The sequence below is a fragment of the Ursus maritimus genome, unplaced genomic scaffold, assembly GCF_017311325.1.
Source record: "Ursus maritimus isolate PB19 unplaced genomic scaffold, ASM1731132v1 scaffold_11, whole genome shotgun sequence".
NCBI lineage: Eukaryota > Metazoa > Chordata > Mammalia > Carnivora > Ursidae > Ursus > Ursus maritimus.
This window is the reverse complement of record NW_024423453.1, coordinates 8,261,925-8,283,140: the sequence shown is the minus strand read 5'-3', so window position 1 is coordinate 8,283,140 and position 21,216 is coordinate 8,261,925. Positions and strand designations below refer to the sequence as shown.

Here is a 21,216-nt window from a genome sequence, read left to right as displayed (position 1 = left end):
CCCCCCCCCCCCCCCCAATGAAATGGAAGAACTCCCTAGTGCTGCAGCCTGGAGTGGATGTGCCTCCAGGGGCCAAGGATGAGACTGAAGTAAGAGAGGGAAAGAGTGGCAGCAGGATCTCAAAGGGAAGGAAAGCAAGAAGGGAGAACAGAACCTAAAAAAAGTTCCATAGCTAATTCCAGTATGTGCCCTATCCTCCTAATTCTCTTTCTCTTTCTCTCTCTCTCTCTCTCTCTTTTTTAGATTTTTTATTTTTAAGTAATCTTTACACTCAACATGGGGCTTGAGCTTACAACCCTGACATTAAGAGTCATATGCTCTACTGACTGAGCCAGTCAGGTGCTCTTCCATCCTCCTACTTCAAAAGAGGCACAAGTGAAGAAACAATTTTGTACAAAATATTAAACTCAGATAAAAACATGGTACAGAGTTTAAACTTAATAAAGACTACAGAACGCTTAAATTCAAAACAAAATAACAATTGAGTATCAATTATTCACAAATTAAAACATCTACTGAACATTTACTGTATGCCAAACTGTGCTAGGAACCAAGTCTACATTTCAAGGTACCCATATAAAATAAAAGTCTAGTAATATTATTAGAGAATTACCATGACTTCTAATTTTCTCCCCATTTTTACAATTTTAATTAAAAATAAGCCAAATTTGGTGTTCTGGACCCTAAGAGAATATGGGGAGAGTGCGGAAGGAGCCATCAAACAATAAAATCGGCTTTAGGAGTCTTCCAAGTAACACACCATTACTCCGCTTTCCATCATTATAAAATGATTCCTACAAACTGCATCTCATATCAATTTCAGGTTTGTCTAAGACTCACAAGCTGGCTTAGTTTATCCTCTGACCAATCAGAAAGTTTGGTTCTTTTTCCAATTTATTGCATTTGTGTTCTCTGTTTATCTTCCCAGCAACGTTTATCATGGGTGAGAATCAAATTCTATTCACCTTTGTAACCTCTACACTTCACATGGGAACTAGCACAAGAAAAGGGATACTTCAATAATGTTTGTACACTGGGTGAGCTGATGAATAGTATGTACCATATAGAGGTAAATAGGAGTCTGCTTAATTCATCCAGTTTTTCTACATTTGTCAGTAAATGTAGTCTGTGCATGGACAAATCAGGTACAAATATGTCTATCTCTTAGCCTCTGGAAACACAATCAGGAAGAGTTCCCTCTCTGAAGCTGAAGCTGGTTAACATGAACATGCATAAGAGGAAATTAGATCCTGAGAGAAGCACTTAATCTAAAGGGGCCTTTCTCAGTCTGGAATCCCTTGATGTGTTCTTAAAGATCTGAGGATTCTCTGAGAATGTTTTATTTGACATTTTAATTTTAGTGCAAGTCTAAAAAAAATTAATAGAAATATATTCTGGATCATCTGGATAATCACACTTAATTAAATATCATCTAGTAATTTCTTGGTCATGTTTATGACTATGTCAATTGATGCCAAGTGATCACTGAAGGAACACCCAAATTTTAATGAAGTATTTCTCAAACTGAAGCATACGGATATATTCTCAGGGTTCCCAAAAAAGTCTCCTCTCTACTTAGAAGAGATACTGCCTTAATAGACAGGTTTGTAAACATAACCTGATAAAACTTGGGTCTTTCCATCTAGAAAGCAGAATAGATGTTTGAAGAGACATGACCAGAACTTTCCTAAGTATTACACAGAATTACAAGTTATCTGAAAGAAATAATGACAATTCTGATTAAGTTGGAAGGAATAAACTTGTTAGAACTTCCCCCAAACCTGTCCATCCAGCTACTCTAGTTTGAGTGAAATCATCAATTATGGCCATACAACTTAATTAAATTCTGTCTAACTGTAATTGTCAGAGCCATACTTTGGTCTCCTGAGTGTGCATAACACAATGGGTTCTCACACATATAATTTGAGCCCCCAGTAGTCTCCCTTTGAGATAGAGAAGTATGTTGAGAAGATTATAAAGTATGAAGTACAGTGATAAGCATATTGTAGACGTGCAACAAAGATAACTAGCATTCGATATCATAGGTATTATTATTTCTCACTTCAAGAATGGATAATTTGAGACTCAGACTAATTTAAGTGATTGGTCAAATGTCTGTGTTCACGTAATTATTTATTTATCAAATATTAATTGGATACTTTCTTATGTGCCAGTCCTCACTCAGTGGAGCTATATTTCATAAATAATCTTTAAAATCATTTTATTCGTCCCCTTACATGCATCCTCAGTTCATTTGCCTTTCTCTATCTATACTATACATGCTTAGCTAACCCACATTCCTGGTTGCATAGAACATTCCATCTGAGTCCATGCCTGACTATGGCTGCAGAAGTACACCCATACATGCTAGCTGGTCAGGATCCTTGAGTAGGCTCTTAATGCTGCCTGGCAGTCACGCTCTGCTACCCTTACTCGCTCTCCCACTCTTCTTGATGAGTGTTTCCTACTTTCTCTCTCCTCTCAGTTAATGAATCTTCAAACCTCATTATGCTCCTTGTGACCTCAACCTACCCAGAATCGAGTCACATCTTACCATCTCTCCTGCCTGTTGCCTGGGTCTAGAGCATTTCATCTCTTGCCTAAAGTATTACAAAAGCATTTCCTTCTCTGCCCTTTCTCCTTTTCAGTCTGAGGGTTACTATTTAAACTTAAGTCAGCATACATCACTTCTCTTCTAAAATCCCTCTAATCACTTCTCTTCTCTCTCTGAATTAAAGCCAAAGTTCTTAAAGTAGCCTACAAGGTCTTATACGACCTGGTGCCACCGATGGCTCTCCCTGACCTCATATTTCTCTTCCCCTAATGTCCTACTACTCCACTACACTAGCCTTTTGCTGGACCTTGAACAGATAAGGTATGCTCCCTCCCTGGAGCTTTCTCACTTGTTAAGCCTTCTTCTAAAATATATTCCCTCCAAATAGTGCAGGGCTTCCTTGGTCAAATTCTTCAGGCATCCTATCTAAAATGACACACTGCTTCCCTTCCGCTCGCTCTACGTCTCCCTGTCATTTATTACAGTCTCTCCTTTCACATATTTTACTTTTTTACCTGGTGATTATCTCTCTCTTCTCGTGTAGATTCTAAGCTATATGAGAGCAGGTTTTTGTCTTTGCTTTCACTGCACCTAGAAAAGTGCCTGCCATACAGTAAACACACATTACATGTTTGAATAAATAGATTAACCAATCGTAAGCCTGAGTTCAGATTGGCAGAAAGAATGTGATTATAATGTGACTATAATATCTAAGATGAATTAGGGAGAGTGGAGGGGCCACCTGGAGTTACGTATTAAAATCCATGTATTTCAGTCACAGGAAAAGAGCATTCAAGAGAATTCCCAGAGCATAAATTGTTCTGTTTTCATCTAAACCACTGCAGGAGAGTACTTAAGAAGACAGTCACAGAAATACTTTGCATGAAGCTACCCCTGGCATTTTTTTAAATGAAATAAGAGTTTCACTTCAAACCTCTTCATAAATCTGTGAGAGAAAACTTTTTAGAGTTATGGACAAGTAGCTGATGAAAAGTCTCTACTGGAATTTCTTTGCATTGAACAATATCAACATTGAAACTGAAAATTCTGGGGTTCTTGGGTGGCTCAGTCAGTTGAACATCTGACTTGGTTTCAGCTCGGGTCATGATCTCAGGGTCATGGGATCAAGCCCCACACTGGGCTCCATGCTCAGCTCGGAGTTTGCTTGAGATTCTCATAGCCTCCCCTTCTGCTCCTCCGCACCCCACTCCTTCTCTCTCTCTCTCAAAAATAAATAAATAAAATCTTAAGAAAAAAAAAGAAACTGAAAATTGTAAGTGCTCAAAATACGGGGCAGACATTCAAATCCAGCCTGAATCGGCACTACTCAGTATAGAGCAAGGACAGGTATTAATGCACTGAAGAGAATTAGAGAATAATACAGAATCCAAAACCAAAAGGGCACATATAACCAGAACCAGACAGATACACCACCATTCGCTTCTTCTAAATGAGAGGTCAAATGATAAATATGTGACAATATTATTTGCAGATATATTTGTGCCCCATTCATCCCATAGTCCATTAATTCCAGGAGTTCAATTCTCAAGTATTCATCTTTGTTGTCTTTATAAATTCCCAGGCTAATATAATTGGTTTTGGTATTTTTAAAGAGAGGTCCAGACTGGATGGATCCAAATGGCATTGGTAAAAAAGATTTTGATACTATAAAAAAATAGTTTAATTTAACCCAGATAAAAAGATACTGTTACCAAATTGCTACTAAATGTGACCTTTCCTATTTGATGACACAAGTTCTGAGAATACCTTTTATGATCTGTTCTGTGAAAACCAGCACCACTTTTGCTAAAGCTTAGGTTGAGAATCAATATAAAAAGCTAATATTATTATAATAGGGATTATCATTTGCTACTGTTTATTGAATGGGTATTTTCCTAAGCATTTTGCAAACATCTCATTTAGTGATCACAGCAATCCTATGACTCCAGTGTTGTTATGATCACTATTTTACAGTTGAGAAAACTGAGTCCTAGAAAAACTGAACGCCCAGAGTCACATAGCTGGTAAGTGGGTAAAATGAGAATCTGGATTCCAGCACCCACATTCTTAAAGTGATTTCCAAAAATGCTTTGTGATCTGAGTCATAACTATGTGAACATGTGATAAAGTCATTGTTGGATGTACCTTCTTGTTAATAAAGGCCTGGTATTTTAGGAATATTAATATTGTTTTGAAAATGGTGCTCTGACCTTGCCTCCTGTTTCTGAGAAAGGAAGCACAGGATCTAACTGATAATTTTGGACCTTTACATCTCAGTAGTAAAGGGTCAAGACCAAAAATCAGGACACATTAAAAACTGTTAACTTTCAGTATCATATCTAGGAGTATGGTCAATAAATGATAAGTGATATACTTTATTTTGAAGTCACTGCAATGAAACCAATAAATTTTATACATGGTAAAAGTACCTGACTCTTCTGAGCCTTTTATTGATTTTAACTGGCTATAAATTTTTATGAAAAGGTTATAGAGTCTATTTTTAATGTCTGGATGTTAACTTGTTTATAACATTATTAGACTGTGAACAGTTACTAAAATAAGAAAAACATTAAGTATATATGATTTCAGATAGGGAGCAAATGCTAAGATTTATTCTCTTTTCTGAGTGTACAAGAGATAATAAATAAATTATTAGTTTAATCTTTTAAAGAAAACAGAAATTAAGTGATTTGTAACCATTTGGAAAAGAAAAATGAAGACTTAAGTTGTTTTTTTTTAAAGAAAATTGTTTTGTGCCAAAATTATGAATTTTTTTCATATCCTTTAAATGATTAAAAGCCAAATCGTATTTTTGGATTAAATTTCAAAATTCTCATGGTAGTTATGAGACTAATTTTATAAAGAAAAAAATTTCATCCAAATTTTGGTTTAAGGAATCTTAGAACGCCAACACGTGTGATATTTTTGGAAAGCTGGTACAGCCCAGATTGCCTTTCATTGAGAAATATAGCAAGGTACAGAAAGTCCTGGTTTCTATGTTGTATGTCATGATGCTCCTTGGAAACCTAGGCTTACTAGCAAAATAACGGACACTTTTCTCTTCCTTCATATGCCTTATTAGCTTTGAGCTTTTACATATTTAAATATACCAGTATTTCAGCTAAAGAGTTGCCTCTTTTGCCTTCCTAGGAGTTTAGACATTATTTTCCGTTCTATATTTTATATGAGTTTTAGTTGTAATCCTGGTAGTGTTTTCTACTGCAGGACGTGTTCCCGAGATATTGGGATCATCCCTTCAGGGTGGACACTGAAATCTACTAGATGCTTTATTCATGGCAAAGAAATCTTAGCTAAAAATAGCACAAAAATCTCAACATCCATGGGACCAAATATAATTATCCATGATATATAATATTGTCTAGAGTCCTTATTGAATGAATATGATCAATGAATAATCTAAACACTTCATTTAAGCTAACAGTTTCAAACTCTTCTCATTCTAATCCATATTTTAAAACTAATTAGGGAGAAAGGGGGGAAATAATTTTTATTTTATTGTGTCATTTCTTTTTTTGAAAGAGAGAGAGAGAACGAACGTGCGAGCGAGGTCAGGGGGAGGGGCAGAAGGAGAGGGAAAGGATCTTCAGCAGGCTCCATGCTAATGGTGAAGCCTGATGCAGAGTTCCATCTCACAATCCTGAGATCATGACCTGAGCCAAAATCAAGAGTCAGATGCTTAACCGACTGAGCCACCCAGACGCCCCTTTTCTCTTATTTCTTTATCCCAAATTTTAACAATCAGTTTTCCATGAGTAAAAGGCATTTGGCAGAGAAGAAAAGAAACCACAGTCTGGATAACTAGAGAAATAAAACATTATTCTTGGTTAATATTCCAGCTAAGAGCAGCTCAGATCATTTCACAGACAAAACTGACATTCGGTTGTTATTCTTGATCTATTTACTTTGCTGCAAAAGTAGGTCTAGATACAAACGTCTGAGGCTTCAAGAGTTGGTAAGGGGATGAATATGGGCTTTCATAAGTCTGAATCACTGATATTTTAGTAAATTAAATAGACAAAAAATAACCTTGGGCTCCTGGCATCTATCTATAGACCATGAGCGTTTCTTCATTGTGTACAGAGCCACGCCCTTACCTGATTGCAGGTGTTGATGTCTATGCCCCCCTTCAGATATTCTACTACTTTGTCCAGGTTGCCTGCTCTGGCAGCACGGAGGAAGCTTGCATTGCTGTCAGACTATGAGGGAAAAAAAAGACCTCCAGTGAATTATTGTTAAATAAAAACATATCAAAGACAGAAAGACAAAAATGTTTACAATGCAAGTAAGAAAAGCTTAGGTTGCAAAACACTTCAATATTGAGTTTAAAACACTGAATAATAATTCACAGGTTAAGGTAGCAACTTCATAGTATTTCTAGAAAGTTGTTTAAAGTCAACGGGAAATACGTTCTGCTATATTAAGGAGTGCAAAAGAACTCTTAAAAGAAAAAAAAAAACTGTTACTGCTTTATTCTAAATCTTTAGCCACATTTGAAGATGAATTTACACCACTCCCAAATCCACCGCTACCCATTCATTTTAGCTTCAAGATGCTTGTGACCTTATAGTGAGCCTAATGTCAAGCCAAAAAGGAATCAGAAAAGTAAAAGAAATTAAAGGGACTGGATTTCTTTTTTCTTTTTCTTTACTGTTTGGTTTTTCAGATGAGTCTGAGAGAGAATGCTGAGTATGGGTCACTTGGCAGTCATCTGTCCTCATTACAAAGGGAAAAACAGAAAGCTCCGAGGATGCTTTGAGGAAAGAGGATAGCACTAGTTGGCAGGTGTGGACCGGGCCAATGCAAATTTTGTGATCCCAGTGATTTTTGAAAAACAAGATTAAATTTAACCCAGCTGACACAATACCAGACTAAAATCCCTTGGTAAAGATAAGCACTCATAGTGGAGGCTGCTTTTTAACTTCTCTTCTTCCCCCAGTGCCTCTCAAAATCTGATCCTGGAAGAAACCACTGAATTTTCCCCACAGAACGTCCAGAGGAGACCTGCTCCAGAGGTGACACTACGGTCACCCAGCTGCTCTAGCTTGCTTGCGAAGCCTGACTTTCGAATCTTAACCCAATAACGATGCTAAACTTTGTTAGGTTCCAAGACACTGGTGTAACTTTATAATTCTTCTTGTGGAATAGCATCTGACTAAAGAGAACATGGTAACATGAAATGGGATGTCATTGACCTAGTAGGAAGGGAGACACAGTTGTGACAGCTCATAAGGCTCCCCTGCCTCCCGCCCTTGAAGAATGTGTTTGGCAGGGGTTCTTGGCACACTCTTTCAGACCTATTTATTATAACTGGTGATGATGTACAGAGATAGAAATGGAAGTATTTTCTCTGGGAGTCTCAAACTGGGAATTATTTGCATATTGTTAAAATGATTTACACATGAGAAGACAGAAAGCCATAGGACCAAATTACCTCACATTTAACCCAGATACCATAACGACATGTATTTACAGATCAGACAGATAATGTATGAAGAGTGGAAAGGTATGACTGAAATCTGTACATCTGGAATTCATGCCCTGATGCTTTAGAAGTGCATCACGGTCTGGCTGCTATCTGACCGTCCTTCCCTCCCTGCACGGCCGCCATGCCTCACTCTGTCCCTCCTGAGAGCCATGCCCGTGGCAGGGTGCCCTAAGTATATCTGCAATGCTGCAGTGACTTAGTTGTGACTCATTTTAAAATGCCTACTCTATGAAATTATTTTGTGGTTTGTGGCAAATTCTAAACTCCAGGAAGATTTTCTACCCCAGGTTTCTTGCCACAGCACTTAAAAGGGAAAGATAAAGTTAGGCATTATGTTCTGTCAATATCTTACAGGAAACATTATTTACTGTAAAACAACTAAAATAATATTCAGGCACAGATAGAAAGTATGACGTTATTTGCCATATATAGTTTTAAAAAATAAATCTATGTGCTGCATGTTATATAGTATATTAAAGATTATGCCTAGAAACTCCTGCCATGTTGTACATGAGGCTTAATCATTAGAGCTAACATTTATCGTTCACTGGGGGTCAGGCACAGAGCTAAGGGAATCAGCCAGATGTATTATATCCTTAATATTTACAATAATACTATGAGAGACAAACTATTAGTATATTCATTTAATAAGTGAGGAAAGAGGTTTAGAAGGTTTCCAAGGTCACACAATTATTCAGTGGAAGATCCAAGACTGTTTATCAGCCCAGTCTATAGAGCTAGTCTTAACTGCTACTCTCTCTCACCCCTCCAAAGCATCAAAGCAGACGTTACTACAGATAACTAACCTAGGAGCTATAGGTGTATTTCAGTCGTGAGAACTATTGTTATGCCCTTCGTCCACATACTTGCTCTGTAAATCATGGCACTTGCTAAATAGAGTCCCTCAGCGGGAAAGAGAATTCCTGGCTGACATCCCTGTCCTCACGTCTCTCAACCATCTATACACCTAGAAAAAGGAAGAGCAGGCTTGAGAAAAGCTACTTAAAAACATAATCATTTGGGAATGAGGAAAAGAGGTGGTAAAGTACACATCACATTAAAAAGCCAGTTGACTATCTCTGCCTACATGCCTAACACGATTAAACTCAGGAACTCAGATCAGGGTACCCTATCATTCTTGTGGAAAAAAGAATGCCGTGAATAAGTAGAGTTAGAGGGAGCACCTGATCCTGAAGGGCTGAAGAAACACCTGCAGATATGACTGCGGGAGCTTAAAGGAAGATGTTGGTTTGAAGGGAGCTAGAAGCATCACTGAGCAATGCCCAATAGACCCTCTTAGAACCTTCTTTAGAGACTGGTTATGACATGGAAGATTGCTTTTGCTGTCACATAACTGTTTTTCTCTTTTCTGAAGCAAACTTTTAAATTGTAGATGCAAGATTTGTGAGTCATGGTAGCCTTTGCTATGAGTTGGATTCTTTTAGTACCTGTTAAAAAATTTAGTTCTCCTGAAGTGAGAAAATGCATTATAAATGCATTCTCCAAATGCAAATAAATGAAAGTGTTAATAGAAAACAGTTCCAGAACATGGGTTTCAAGAACAAAATTAAAATGAGATTTCACATTTTATGTATAGATATTGACATCATTTCGGGTGAAAAGTATAGACTTGCATGGAAATACATTCTTTTCCCACCTCCACATAGACACAGGCACACCATCCGTTACAATGAGGTCAATCTGTGATTAGAGTACTTGACACAAGAGCTTAAGATAAACAGTAGTTAATCTGGTTACCTTCAATCCACACAGAGATGAAAGAGGATTCAGGGACTCATGGTGAGAGAGGCAGCAAATTTTACCATACTGTGTCTCCCTCTGAGTATGACAAAAGTACTTATTTCCAAATTAAGCGTAAGTAGGGGGAAAGTATGCTTTCAAAATAGATTGTTGTCTCCGGGTTCAAACAGGAGATTTCACACATAACAGCTCAATAAAGAGAAAATGAGGCAATAGCAACTCCTTGGGGGAAAGTCTCCAACAAACGTGAAACGAACCTCTTTCTGCTCTGCTGCTTTATGTCCTCAGGACTCCCAAATCCTAAAACCAATTTTACTTATGCCTATAAAGTCTGATTCTGGACAAGGAACTCAAATGCTGAGCCCCACTTATTTTAATCTGCAACAGATGGATGTCATTAAAACTTGCCCGTTACAACCCTGGTGTGGCATCTCAAGCTAAGAAAGAAAAATTTCCTCTAAAATTCCTCTTGACACAGTTCTGTACATTTTTTGTATCTGAATGTTAGAAAAACAGAATACTTTCTTAGCACGCAGCAGGGTGGACATGAGAGGCAAGAGGAATGTGCATTCACAGAGCCACATTGTATCCTAAAGAAGTACTTCCCCAAAGTCGAGAGGCATATTCACAGGCATCCGTGAGTTTGCCACAAGATTTTTTTTTTTAAATTCTGTGCTCACATTTCAATAATAACCTAAAAAAATGTAAGCATGTTCGAGGTCATCTAGATGGCTACCCTTTAAAGAGTACGACCATGTCATTTTGGAATAAGCCCTTGTGCTTATAATTCAGCACATAACAAGTGAAGTAGACATGCTATATAGATGCATGATATGCAAAACGTTTTGCTGTGGGGCAGAGAATGATCAGAGAATCTGATCATTATACATGGCAGGACGGTACATGTGATAAAACAAAAGAACAGCAGTCAGCAGCCCCATTAAAGTAGCAAATAAACATAAGGCTCAGATGCTATCTTTGCATGGTTCAACTCGCATCAACCATTAGCAGGGAGTGTGATAGAAAATCTGTGGTGAAACATTTCTCAGTTCCCAATTTTCGCTTTCACTGGATTATGGATGTACAAACCTTCGCCGCAATACTAATTTCATCTCCAAGTAAATAGAGAGAGCTTTAAATGATTATCAAATGGCATGCCCGTAAAATTGACATTAGCAAATTTCTCTGATAGCTTTAAGTTTTATTATTCTGAAATGAAAAACAAAACCCTACAGGATTAATAATGGCTTGTACAACCTACACAGAAATATATTCATTATGTTATTTTCATCACAGTCAAATTCAGAAGCATATTAAATTACAGAAATCTGAGGTTAGACCTCTTTACTATTAAACCCAATAACTTAGTTTTAGTCAGTTCTATCCATTCTATTATATTGGAATCAAGTATTTGAAGAATGCTCATTTTGAAGTTTTGTTTATGCTTAATTTGTAAAATTTTCTTTTTAGTAATGGCTTAAGATTTTTAGGAGTTTTGTGCCATTTGTTTTTACATTTAAATTAACACTATATAAGATAACAACCTTAGAGGTCATGAACTTGTTTTTATATTTTTAAAGAAGAGACTGTGTTATTAAAGTTTAAGAAACACCAGTAGAATAGTATTAGATAGCCAGCAGCTTCTACTGGCCCAAAGACGGCAAAGCAGAGCACCTCCCCTCAGTCTGGCTTACAGTGGACCCTCCACAAACACTGGCTGACGAACCTGAAGGAAAGCACATGTTCCTTGGGGAGTTTTAATAATTTGCTTATTTTCTTAGGATGCAGTTATTCCTTTATAAAAACAGGACGGTTTATCAGCCTAGCTGAGATCCGCATTTTTATAGCAATACAAAATAAATAAAATTTATTAAAATAACTTGGGGGAAAAATCTTAATAGGAATATTATGAAATAGAGGACATTTCTATAATTCCTTAGGCCTCATCCGAGGAATGTTGGATAAGTTAACTCCATGCCTAGCAAATCATGAGTTGTATGACCTCAAGCCTTTGTGTGTCTCAGTTTCCGTATTAAAAAATAAATGTCCTTTGTAGAGTTGCTGGAGGAATTAAGTAAGATGATTTGAAGGTGCTTAGCCCAATGACAGGCACAGAGGACACACTGAGTTTGTTTTATAATCATGGTTTTTCTTATAAATGATAAATGCAAAACAACAATGGCAAATCTAAGTATAGATGCACACTCATAATATTCTTTAAATATGAAGGTTGTTGCCAGAAGACCAGTGTATCTGAAAATCCTCTGATGTGTGCAGGCGCAGAAGGATAAAAAGGGAACCCAAATGGGGTGTGTGTGGTCAGTTTCCAATAATAAAGATTTGACAAGGCACCCTTTTTGTGATATATTAATGCTTTTACTTAAATAACCATACTTTTGTATATGGATTGTATATATTGTGCTGGATTGTATAAATAATTTAGGTCTTTTAGTATCTCAAATTGTTATCACTATCCTGTTCTAAACCAAAAATTGGGGAGCAATTGAGAACTGCACACTAGATGAACTAGAATTTTTTAGAAATAATTTCACAAGTTGTCTTTCTGCAGTTTGAACACACACATACGACAGTAACACACTACACCACTAATCCTACTTGGTAATTCCTATTCAGCTGCCATTAACACCAAAATCTGCTATATACCATTTGTACACTTTAGCTCCAGCATGCAGATTAACCTACATTTTTAGTGTCATTTCAATAGGTCTTTAGATTGCTACTAAGTACAAAATACTGACAGGTGAGCTAATATTCAAAGAGCGTTAATGCGGCTTCCCCAAAGACTGTTCTTATTCCAGCGACCTATGTGCTAAGAATATTGGCTGAAATACAGGTGTTCATAATTTTGCTTTTAAAATATTATTTAAAATAATTACTACAAATAAAATTGAGACTTGGGATCAGAACAATAACTAAGTTTAACTAAACAGATAAATTCTACCTGAATATTTTAAGCATATATCTTATTATACATGAGATTGTTTGAAATTACATTTTTATATATAGAAAAGGATTTTTTCCTTAGTATTGCATATGACATTGATGTCTTTTAAAGATTTTATTAATTTATGAGAGAGAGGGAGCCCTCATAGGAGCTGGGGGGAAGGGCAGAGAGAGCAGGAGAAGCGGGCTCCCCACTGAGCAGGGAGCCTGAGATGGGGCTCCATCCCCAAACCCCAGGATTATGACCCAAGCCGAAGGCAGACGCTTAACCCACTGAGCCACCCAGGTGTCCCTTGTCATTGATTTTTACTAGCACACTAAATAAATAATTTCACTCGTCAATGCTTTCCTTAAGATTACCACTTGTAAAAAATAAGAACCGAATACAGCATACCAATTCCATCCCTTTCAGAACATTAAGATTATTTCACAATACTATGTGAAGAGTCATAAATCCTTTGTACAACTCTTATATTTTAAAAGAGAGTAAACCTGGAATATTATACAGCAAGGGGCATAGGAATGAGTATAAACCATATCTATACAAGCATCAACAGATCTCACAAAAACAATGTAAAGCAAGATAAGTCAGACCCAAAAAAGAACATCTTTATGATTCCATTTATTAAAGTTCAAAAACTGACAAAACTAATCTATACCGTTAGGTGTCAGAATAGTAGGTTCTGGGGGCGCCTGGGTGGTAGAGTTGGTTGGGCAGCTGATTCTTGGTTTCGGCTCAGGTTGTGATCTCAGGGTGGGGAGATCGAGCCCTCCACAGAGTGTGGAGTCTGCTTGGGGCTCTCTTTACCTCTCCCCCTGCCCCTCCCCACCTCTCACTCTCTCTAAAAGAAATGAATAAATCTCTAAAAAAAAAAATTAGCAGATTCTGGAAGGAGACAGAAAAACACATCTAGTTCCTGATAATATTCTAGTTCTGGGTGTTGTAAACGGGTGTGACAAATATCAAGATGAACATTATAATTTATGCATTTTTGTATGTACATTATAATTAAATGAAATGTTTACTTAAAAAAGATGGTGACACTGAAAAGTAAGTTGTTTTATAACTTACATAATGGTAACAAAATCACTGAAGACTAAATAGATGGAAACATTAGTATTCAAATATTAGTATCTTCTCACAGTGGAGGCAATTGTTCTAATGCAGAATGTTCATATTATGCAAGGCTTTTAATGAAAACACATTTAAGGTACTACTCGGTCTAAAAACCAATGCAGAGTACTAAATATCCAATTTTGTTCTTTAACTCAAAAGGCGTCCTAAGTCAAATTTTAGAGTATCTTTTTATTAGTTTTTCTGACGTCTACTGAGCTTTGCAATTATAAAAACCTTATGTAACTATTTGATCAGACATTGATTATATTCCTCCTTTAGCATTAGTGAAGGTTATTACACTTTTCTTATCCTTTGTACATATTGTACAAATACTACTCCCCAGGTCCTCAAAATGCTTACTACAAATCAAAGAAGACCAGATCTGGTTCAGAGATCTCAGCTGTGAAATCCTCTGGAATAAACATAAGCGAAGTAACTTGCCACACACAATTTTATACTTCAAAAAATTTTTCTACAGTCACTTTTCTGTGACACTCACTCTTCTGAAAACTGAACCAAAAAATTAATAATATGATGATGCCCTTCCATTGAGGATTAGAATTACTACACAAGAACACAAAAATCCTAAGCTAGTAGAAACCATAACTCTAAGCCAGAAAAGACATTTGTGAGTACACTGGATAACTGTTTTATACTTCAAATTCCCTACATGCTTTTGAACTTTTCAAAAGTTCTTATGTATGTCTATTTTTAAAAGAATTATTGAACAGAGGAATATGAATTTCCCAGTTAGTATTTCATGACACAGAAGTCTAACTTGAAAAATGACTGTTTTGCTGACATTAGTTTGGCTTCAGAAAATGTTTCTAGGGGCGCCTGGGTGGCTCAGTCGTTAAGCATCTGCCTTTGGCTCAGGGCATGATCCCGGCATTCTGGGATGGAGCCCCACATCAAGCTCCTCTGCTGGGAGCCTGCTTCTTCCTCTCCCACTCCCCCTGCTTGTGTTCCCTCTCTCGCTGCCTGTCTCTCTCTCTGTCAAATAAATAAATAAAATCTTTAAAAATAAATAAATGAAATTTAAAAAAAAGAAAATGTTTCTATATCCAGGCTCATTATTAAGATGCTTATTGTAATAAGACACATCAACACGTTCAGCAAAATGGGAACTTTTACAAAGATAGGTGGAAGCATTCTTTTATATACATATATACATTTGAGAGAGAGAGACTGCATGAGCACAAGCAGAGGGGGATGGGGGGTGGGCAGAGGGTGAGGGAGACAAGCAAATTCCCCACTGGGTGGGGAGCTGGACCCGGGGCTCGACCCCAGGATGCCAAGATCATGACCTGAGCTGAAACCAAGAGTCAGACACTTAACCAGCTGAGCCACCCACGCGCCCCTGATAGGGGGAAACATTCTTAACTGCTTATAATTTCGCTTGCCCACTGACCTTTATGGTGAATTTAAGTAACTTCTCATAAGGCAGAAAATCCACAGGCTTTGATTACTCGCAGGCTGACATATGTTCTGCCTATGACCCTGAAACACCACAGAACTCAGAAGTTCCATCACTAAATACAACATGTCAGTTTCTCCTGAGTTTAAATGGGAAAATGGTAAGTTTGTAGATTTCACAACATTTACAAATCTCTACTAAGAAAATCAGAATAACAGGGAAAACATTTTGCTGTAGATGTAGTTCAGATGTCAGATTAAGTAACTGGAGATTGATTTTAAAGACTTAAATTGAAGAGCACTGCCATTGAATGCTGCAGATTTTGTCAAGGGATAAGATACTCTTTGGGAGGGGTCACTTACATGGACAGATTTCAGACATCACTGCTTCAGTCAGGTAAGAACCTTAATGATTGCTTTAGCTAATAAACTATTCAACAAAAGTTAATACTATTGTTTGAACTGGTATATTTGAAAAGTCCTGCTTAGTTTTTTCCATTCAAGATGCTGATGATGCAAAGGCAAGCAAAATAGTCCACAAATCCTATACGAAATGTTATAGGTTCTCCATAGTATTCCCTAATATTTTCAACAGCTAAAGTAACATGGAAATCTGCATGCAACATGCCAACAACAAAAATAATGAAAACTTAGAGCTCCACAATAGAAGTTGAGCAATGCATACGACATCACATATGGTTGAATCCTAAACCGTTGTTATTGCTCAGGGAGCTCCGACTGGTATTAATTGTGTGTAAAATAATGAAAAATTTAAATAACTTGTATCCCAGACCAAATCTCCTTTCTAATTTCCAACTAGCTGGACATCTCTGTAAAAATGTTCTGCCAACATTAAACTCAATATACCCCAAATGAATATGGGCCCAAACATGGAAGAGCTTATCAAGCTTTTATGCAATGTTCACAAATTTCCAAAGGAATTCCCTTTTGGACTGTCACTGGTCATAGAAAGAGTAGGATTTATAAATGAATAATCGCCAACAGTAATAACATTTAGGTCCCAAGAAAAAAGAAAGCTTTTGATATGACTGAGTAACAATATTGAACTCTTTAAGGAATCTTCTCTACACAAAACTCTTTTTCCTTCCCTGACTAATCACCATGTTCAAATTTCACAGGACCTTTGAGGGGGAAAGATATTTTAGAGTTCATCCCACTGCTATACTTGAGGATCAGGATAAATGGACCCGAATTAGGTTTTAGTCTCCCTTGAAGGCTCTTAGAACTGTCGGGATATGAAAAAAAACCCCAACCAAGTGAAAATATCTTTCATCAATTTTTTATCATCCAGGCATCCTACAGCGTTAATTTACTATTGCCCTTTTGAGGTAGGCACTGCATTTTTATCCCCATTTGTCTGATTATACTTCAGACCATCTGCTCTGAAGCAGACATCACTCAAACAGAAGCAGCTTCGTGACACAGCACAGATGATGTGCACACCGCACCCCCCGGATGGCACATACTGAAAAGCAGCCTGCTTCTTTAGCATTGAATTATTCAGGATTGAAAAAAAAAAAAGTACATTCTTGCAATGAAAACTTCAGAATGGCTTATTTTATAGTATAACCATTATCTTAAAATAACTTGCATTTTTTTTCCCCTGTCATGATATATACCCTTACACAGTTAATGTTCGTGTAGCCCCGTTAGGAAGTACATGGAAACAGAGAAGGGTTTTTTGTTTACAACAGCCTAGAGTACATCTGTAAGTGTCGGTCACATTGATTTTTTCTAGGGAGATCACTTAATTACAGCTTAACAACGCCACACTGTGACAACCTGACTCTACTTGTTGAAATACAGTTCTGAACTCATTTATACTGTTTTTTTTAAAAAGGCCAAGTTAGAGCAAATGCGTCACTCAATTCAAATTTTTTATTTTCCTTTTTTTTTTGAGTACACAGAATTTTGAATTCATTACTTTCTAATATAATTTCTTGTCTCAAGATAATATATTTATTTTCTAGGAATAATAGACCCAAGAATTCTGGTTGTGCCACCCTTGGAGTTTTTTTTCTTTTTCTTTTGGAAAAATCTTTCTAATTACTGGGTGTCAGGAATTTCAGCATGATAATTATGTTGTTTATTAGGAATAATTTGTGTCTTTAGTCCCTTTCATTAAGCTGCTATTAAGTTCATTGTCATCTGTAAGTTGGCAAGGGCCCATCTTCCCCTTGTGCATATAATTTTTGAGAAGTTATTTATTCGCCCCATTCTCTAAGGTATGTGGGTCCCAAACGGGCTTGCCTTCAGCCTCTTTTGCTTGTTTGTGATGATCTACGTGGACACGGAGTGCCAACAATGAACTTTAGAAGGCAAAATTACAATTCGAGGAAGTCAGCATTATGCTAAATGTAATCTATACAATCATTTTTACATCCATTTCCTGGCCCCCATCATGCTGGTTTAGTGGTAGACAGCAGAACATCAACAAACTTTTTAAAATCAAATTTTAAAAAGCTAAAGAATTTGTGAGGTGGCTGGGTGGCTCAGTCGGTTAAGCAGCTGACTCTTGATTTCAGCTCAGGTCATGATCTCAGGGTGGTGGGATTGAGCCTCATGCCAGACTCAGTGCTCAGCCAGGAGTCTGCTAGGAATTCTCTCTCTCCCTCTACTCCCGCCTCCCACTTGCACTCTCTATTTCTCTCTCTCAAATAAATAAATATTAAAAAAAAAAAAACTAAAGAATTTGTAATATATGCACTGTTTAAGAAGGAAATCACTTCTAAGTTAGACTCACTAAATGGCCTTGATTAAATTACAGCAACATCTAAGTTTTACCTATCTAAATGTGTATACACTGGAAAAATCATAGCTTCAGTTTGAAAAAAATGTAAACAAATTAGACCACAAGTTCTTTTGATAATAAGTAATTAAAATAGTTTAATCAGTCCTTAACAATAAATTAGTCAGGAATCAGACAACTGTTTTTGAAGCACCTACTGTGTGCCAGACATTGTGTTAGGTATAAGGGCTTGAATGTAGAAGAAATATGATCCATCCTCTCAAAAGATTCTTTAAAAGAGTAATTTTAGCTGCAGTACAGTCCATATATTAGAAGTGGGCAAAAGTGGATTCAGGGAGATCAATTTAGAGGCAGTAGTCCAAGCAATAAACGCTTGTTTTGTTTACAAACATATTACAAACAAATATGTTGGCTCACAAACATATTGAGACATAGAATAAGAATAGCAATATAGTATTTGATAAAGTTCCTGGTGATAAGTCAGGTGGGAAACCTAGTAGGCCTGGGGATTAGCATGTGCAAGGTCATACCAGCATAAAAGAACACAGTATGCAAAGAACTCTGAGTAATTCAGTGCATGTGAATTACAAAGAACATTTTGAAAACAAGAAAGAAGTAAAATTCTAAAAGTCAGGCAGTGCCCAGACCATGACTGTTCTTGTATGCCATAATAAGAAGATTGTCACTTTTGGGGGGGGAGGGGGTGTGCAAAAAAAGCCAGAATCAGGATGTTGTTTTGAAATCACTCTAGCAACATATGGAGGATGAGTTAGAGGGGAAAGAGAATGGAATTTGTGGGACGGTTTGGAATACTATTGCAATAGTCCTGATAAGCAATGTCATCAGGGACAGCAATGTGAAAAAGACACAATTTGTTATATAGGGAAAAGGAGCTATAAAATTTGGGGAAATCAAATTTGAGGGTTTATAGAAGAGAAGAAATTAAGGAAAACCTGGAGACATCTAGCTTTGGCAGGTAATCAGTGACACTTCCAATCAAGAACAAGAATTTGGGGGATAGAATACCCTAAAATTGGAGAGACTACAATAGTTTGCACTATTGCTACATAGTAGTATGTTGAAAATGCAAGACTAAAAAGTGCAGGAGAGGGGCACCTGGCTGGCTCAGTCAGAAGAATATGTGACTCCTGGTCGCAGGGTTGAGTTCTAGCCCCACATTGGGCAGAGATTACTTAAAAATAAAATCTTAAAAAAAAAAAAAGTCCAGGAGAGTATGAACTAAAGAACTAGGCCATAGCGTAACCTCTGGGAGATGGCCCAGGTTTTTGGTAGTGATACCAGATTTTGCTCTACTCCTTGCCATTTCTCTGTCCATAAAACTCCTATGACTAGGGAAGCCCTTCTGTATTGCCTCAGGAAGCAAATAGTATTGGCCTATCAATATCTCTCATGAAATGCCAGGAAGTGCTAATAAAATAAACATTGCAGTATATATGTATACAGCAGTATATGCACACATAGATACATATATATGTATAGATACAGATAATACACATAGATACATATCTATACATATATATACACATACATACATATATATATACATATATATACACATATGATATATATATATATATATATCAGTGAGACTAAAATAGAATTTTGTGCAGGAGCTTTCTAATGAGCTCAGAATCCTGGTATCATGCAGCTGGCATTTCCCCATAAGACTGGGATACAATTGAGGTATTGCTTTATCCTCAATGGATGTGACCTGCTGTAACTTTCTAAATTTACCTCCGTGCTGTGAACTGCAATTGTCAAGAATGGTTTGAGCTATTCAACTCTAACTCCATGCAAGGTATAGAGCTTATGTAATTTTACGCTGAAACATAAAACATAGGATGGAAAACTGACTTTAAAAAGGAATGTGTTTGATTAATTACAGTACCTAACACATTGCAGTGAAAAAAAGATTAACATATCAAGTATTTGTAGCTTGCACGACTCTTTTTTCCTAAACATTTCAGCTTATACTACAAAATCCCTCTGTTGGAAATCAGTCAATAAAAACTCCTCTAGTTATTACTGAATTTCAAAGAATATCTGCACTTCTTCTGAAGCAGCTTTCAAAACAAATTCTTGATTTGTTGGTATAAGAGCATTGGCATCAACTCTAAACAGAATTTTGAAAAGGAAACTCCTAATTTAAACATAACTAAAAACAAAAGCAGGGTTAATTCATCTGATAGAACTAAGCTTTGGTTCTGATGTCTAAGACCCTTCTAAAAGAAAAGTCAGGCCTAAGCCAGGTTTAATGAGAAAGAAAGAATTCTCTACCAGTTGTTTTTTATTATTTGACTTTATAAGAATTTATATTAAGTGGACCCTGTGGGTCTCTTTCCCAGAGGCTTGGGATAGCTTCTTTAGAACACCTTCTGAACCTACCGACTTCCCTCTGGGGTCCCAAAACACCCTGAGCATGCAATCATTCACCAGGGCCCCCAGCTTACCTGTTTACCTGTTTATCTCCCTAACTAGCCTGGCCCTCTGGGGTAGAGAGAGTCCATGACTTACACAGCACACTGCCCAACAAAGAGTAGCTCAATAAATATTTGTGGAAATGAGACAAAATAAAGGAAGAAGTTCAAGGAAGAAGTTTACTCGACCAAAGAGGGGCCTGAGCCTGAAGCAGCATTGGTCAATACGAACTAAACTCGTGAAAATTTTGCTGCATCAAGTAAATACTTTTGCAGATTTATTAAATTTTAAAACTTGGTTTCAACTCTTGATTAGTAAAAGTTATACTTGCTATATTAATTTATCCAAAATTCATTCCCTAAGATTAAATTTCTTTGAGGTTTCCTTTATAATTCTATCAGATATCCACAATAAAACCAAATAACGCCTAACTCTTCCTAAGGGTAAATGAATGAAGAGTAATGAGTAAGGATGGCCTCCATCTGTATCATTACTGTCTTTCGGTTGAAGTCATGACTAAACTACTGTCCTTAGCAATGGACTGGATTTACATAGGCTCTGGAGCTCAACATTCTCTGACTCTGACAACAATGACATTAGCAAAGAAATTAAATATAAAAGGAACCACTATCTTAGTGATACCAACTACACAGAACCATTAGTATTCTGTCTTTTTAGAAATAAGAAAC

The 21,216-nt window shown here is 36.9% G+C and overlaps 1 protein-coding gene across 2 annotated transcripts in view; it reads right to left on the bottom strand.

The window, feature by feature from the left end:
- Window positions 1–21,216, bottom strand: part of ANK2 (ankyrin 2) — a 219,761-nt gene that overhangs the window by 184,632 nt on the left and 13,913 nt on the right. For both annotated transcript variants that reach the window (XM_040626261.1, XM_040626260.1), the window contains exon 2: window positions 6,670–6,771. In XM_040626261.1, coding sequence (XP_040482195.1) covers window positions 6,670–6,771 — 102 coding nt within the window. The remainder of the gene's footprint in view (window positions 1–6,669; window positions 6,772–21,216) is intronic.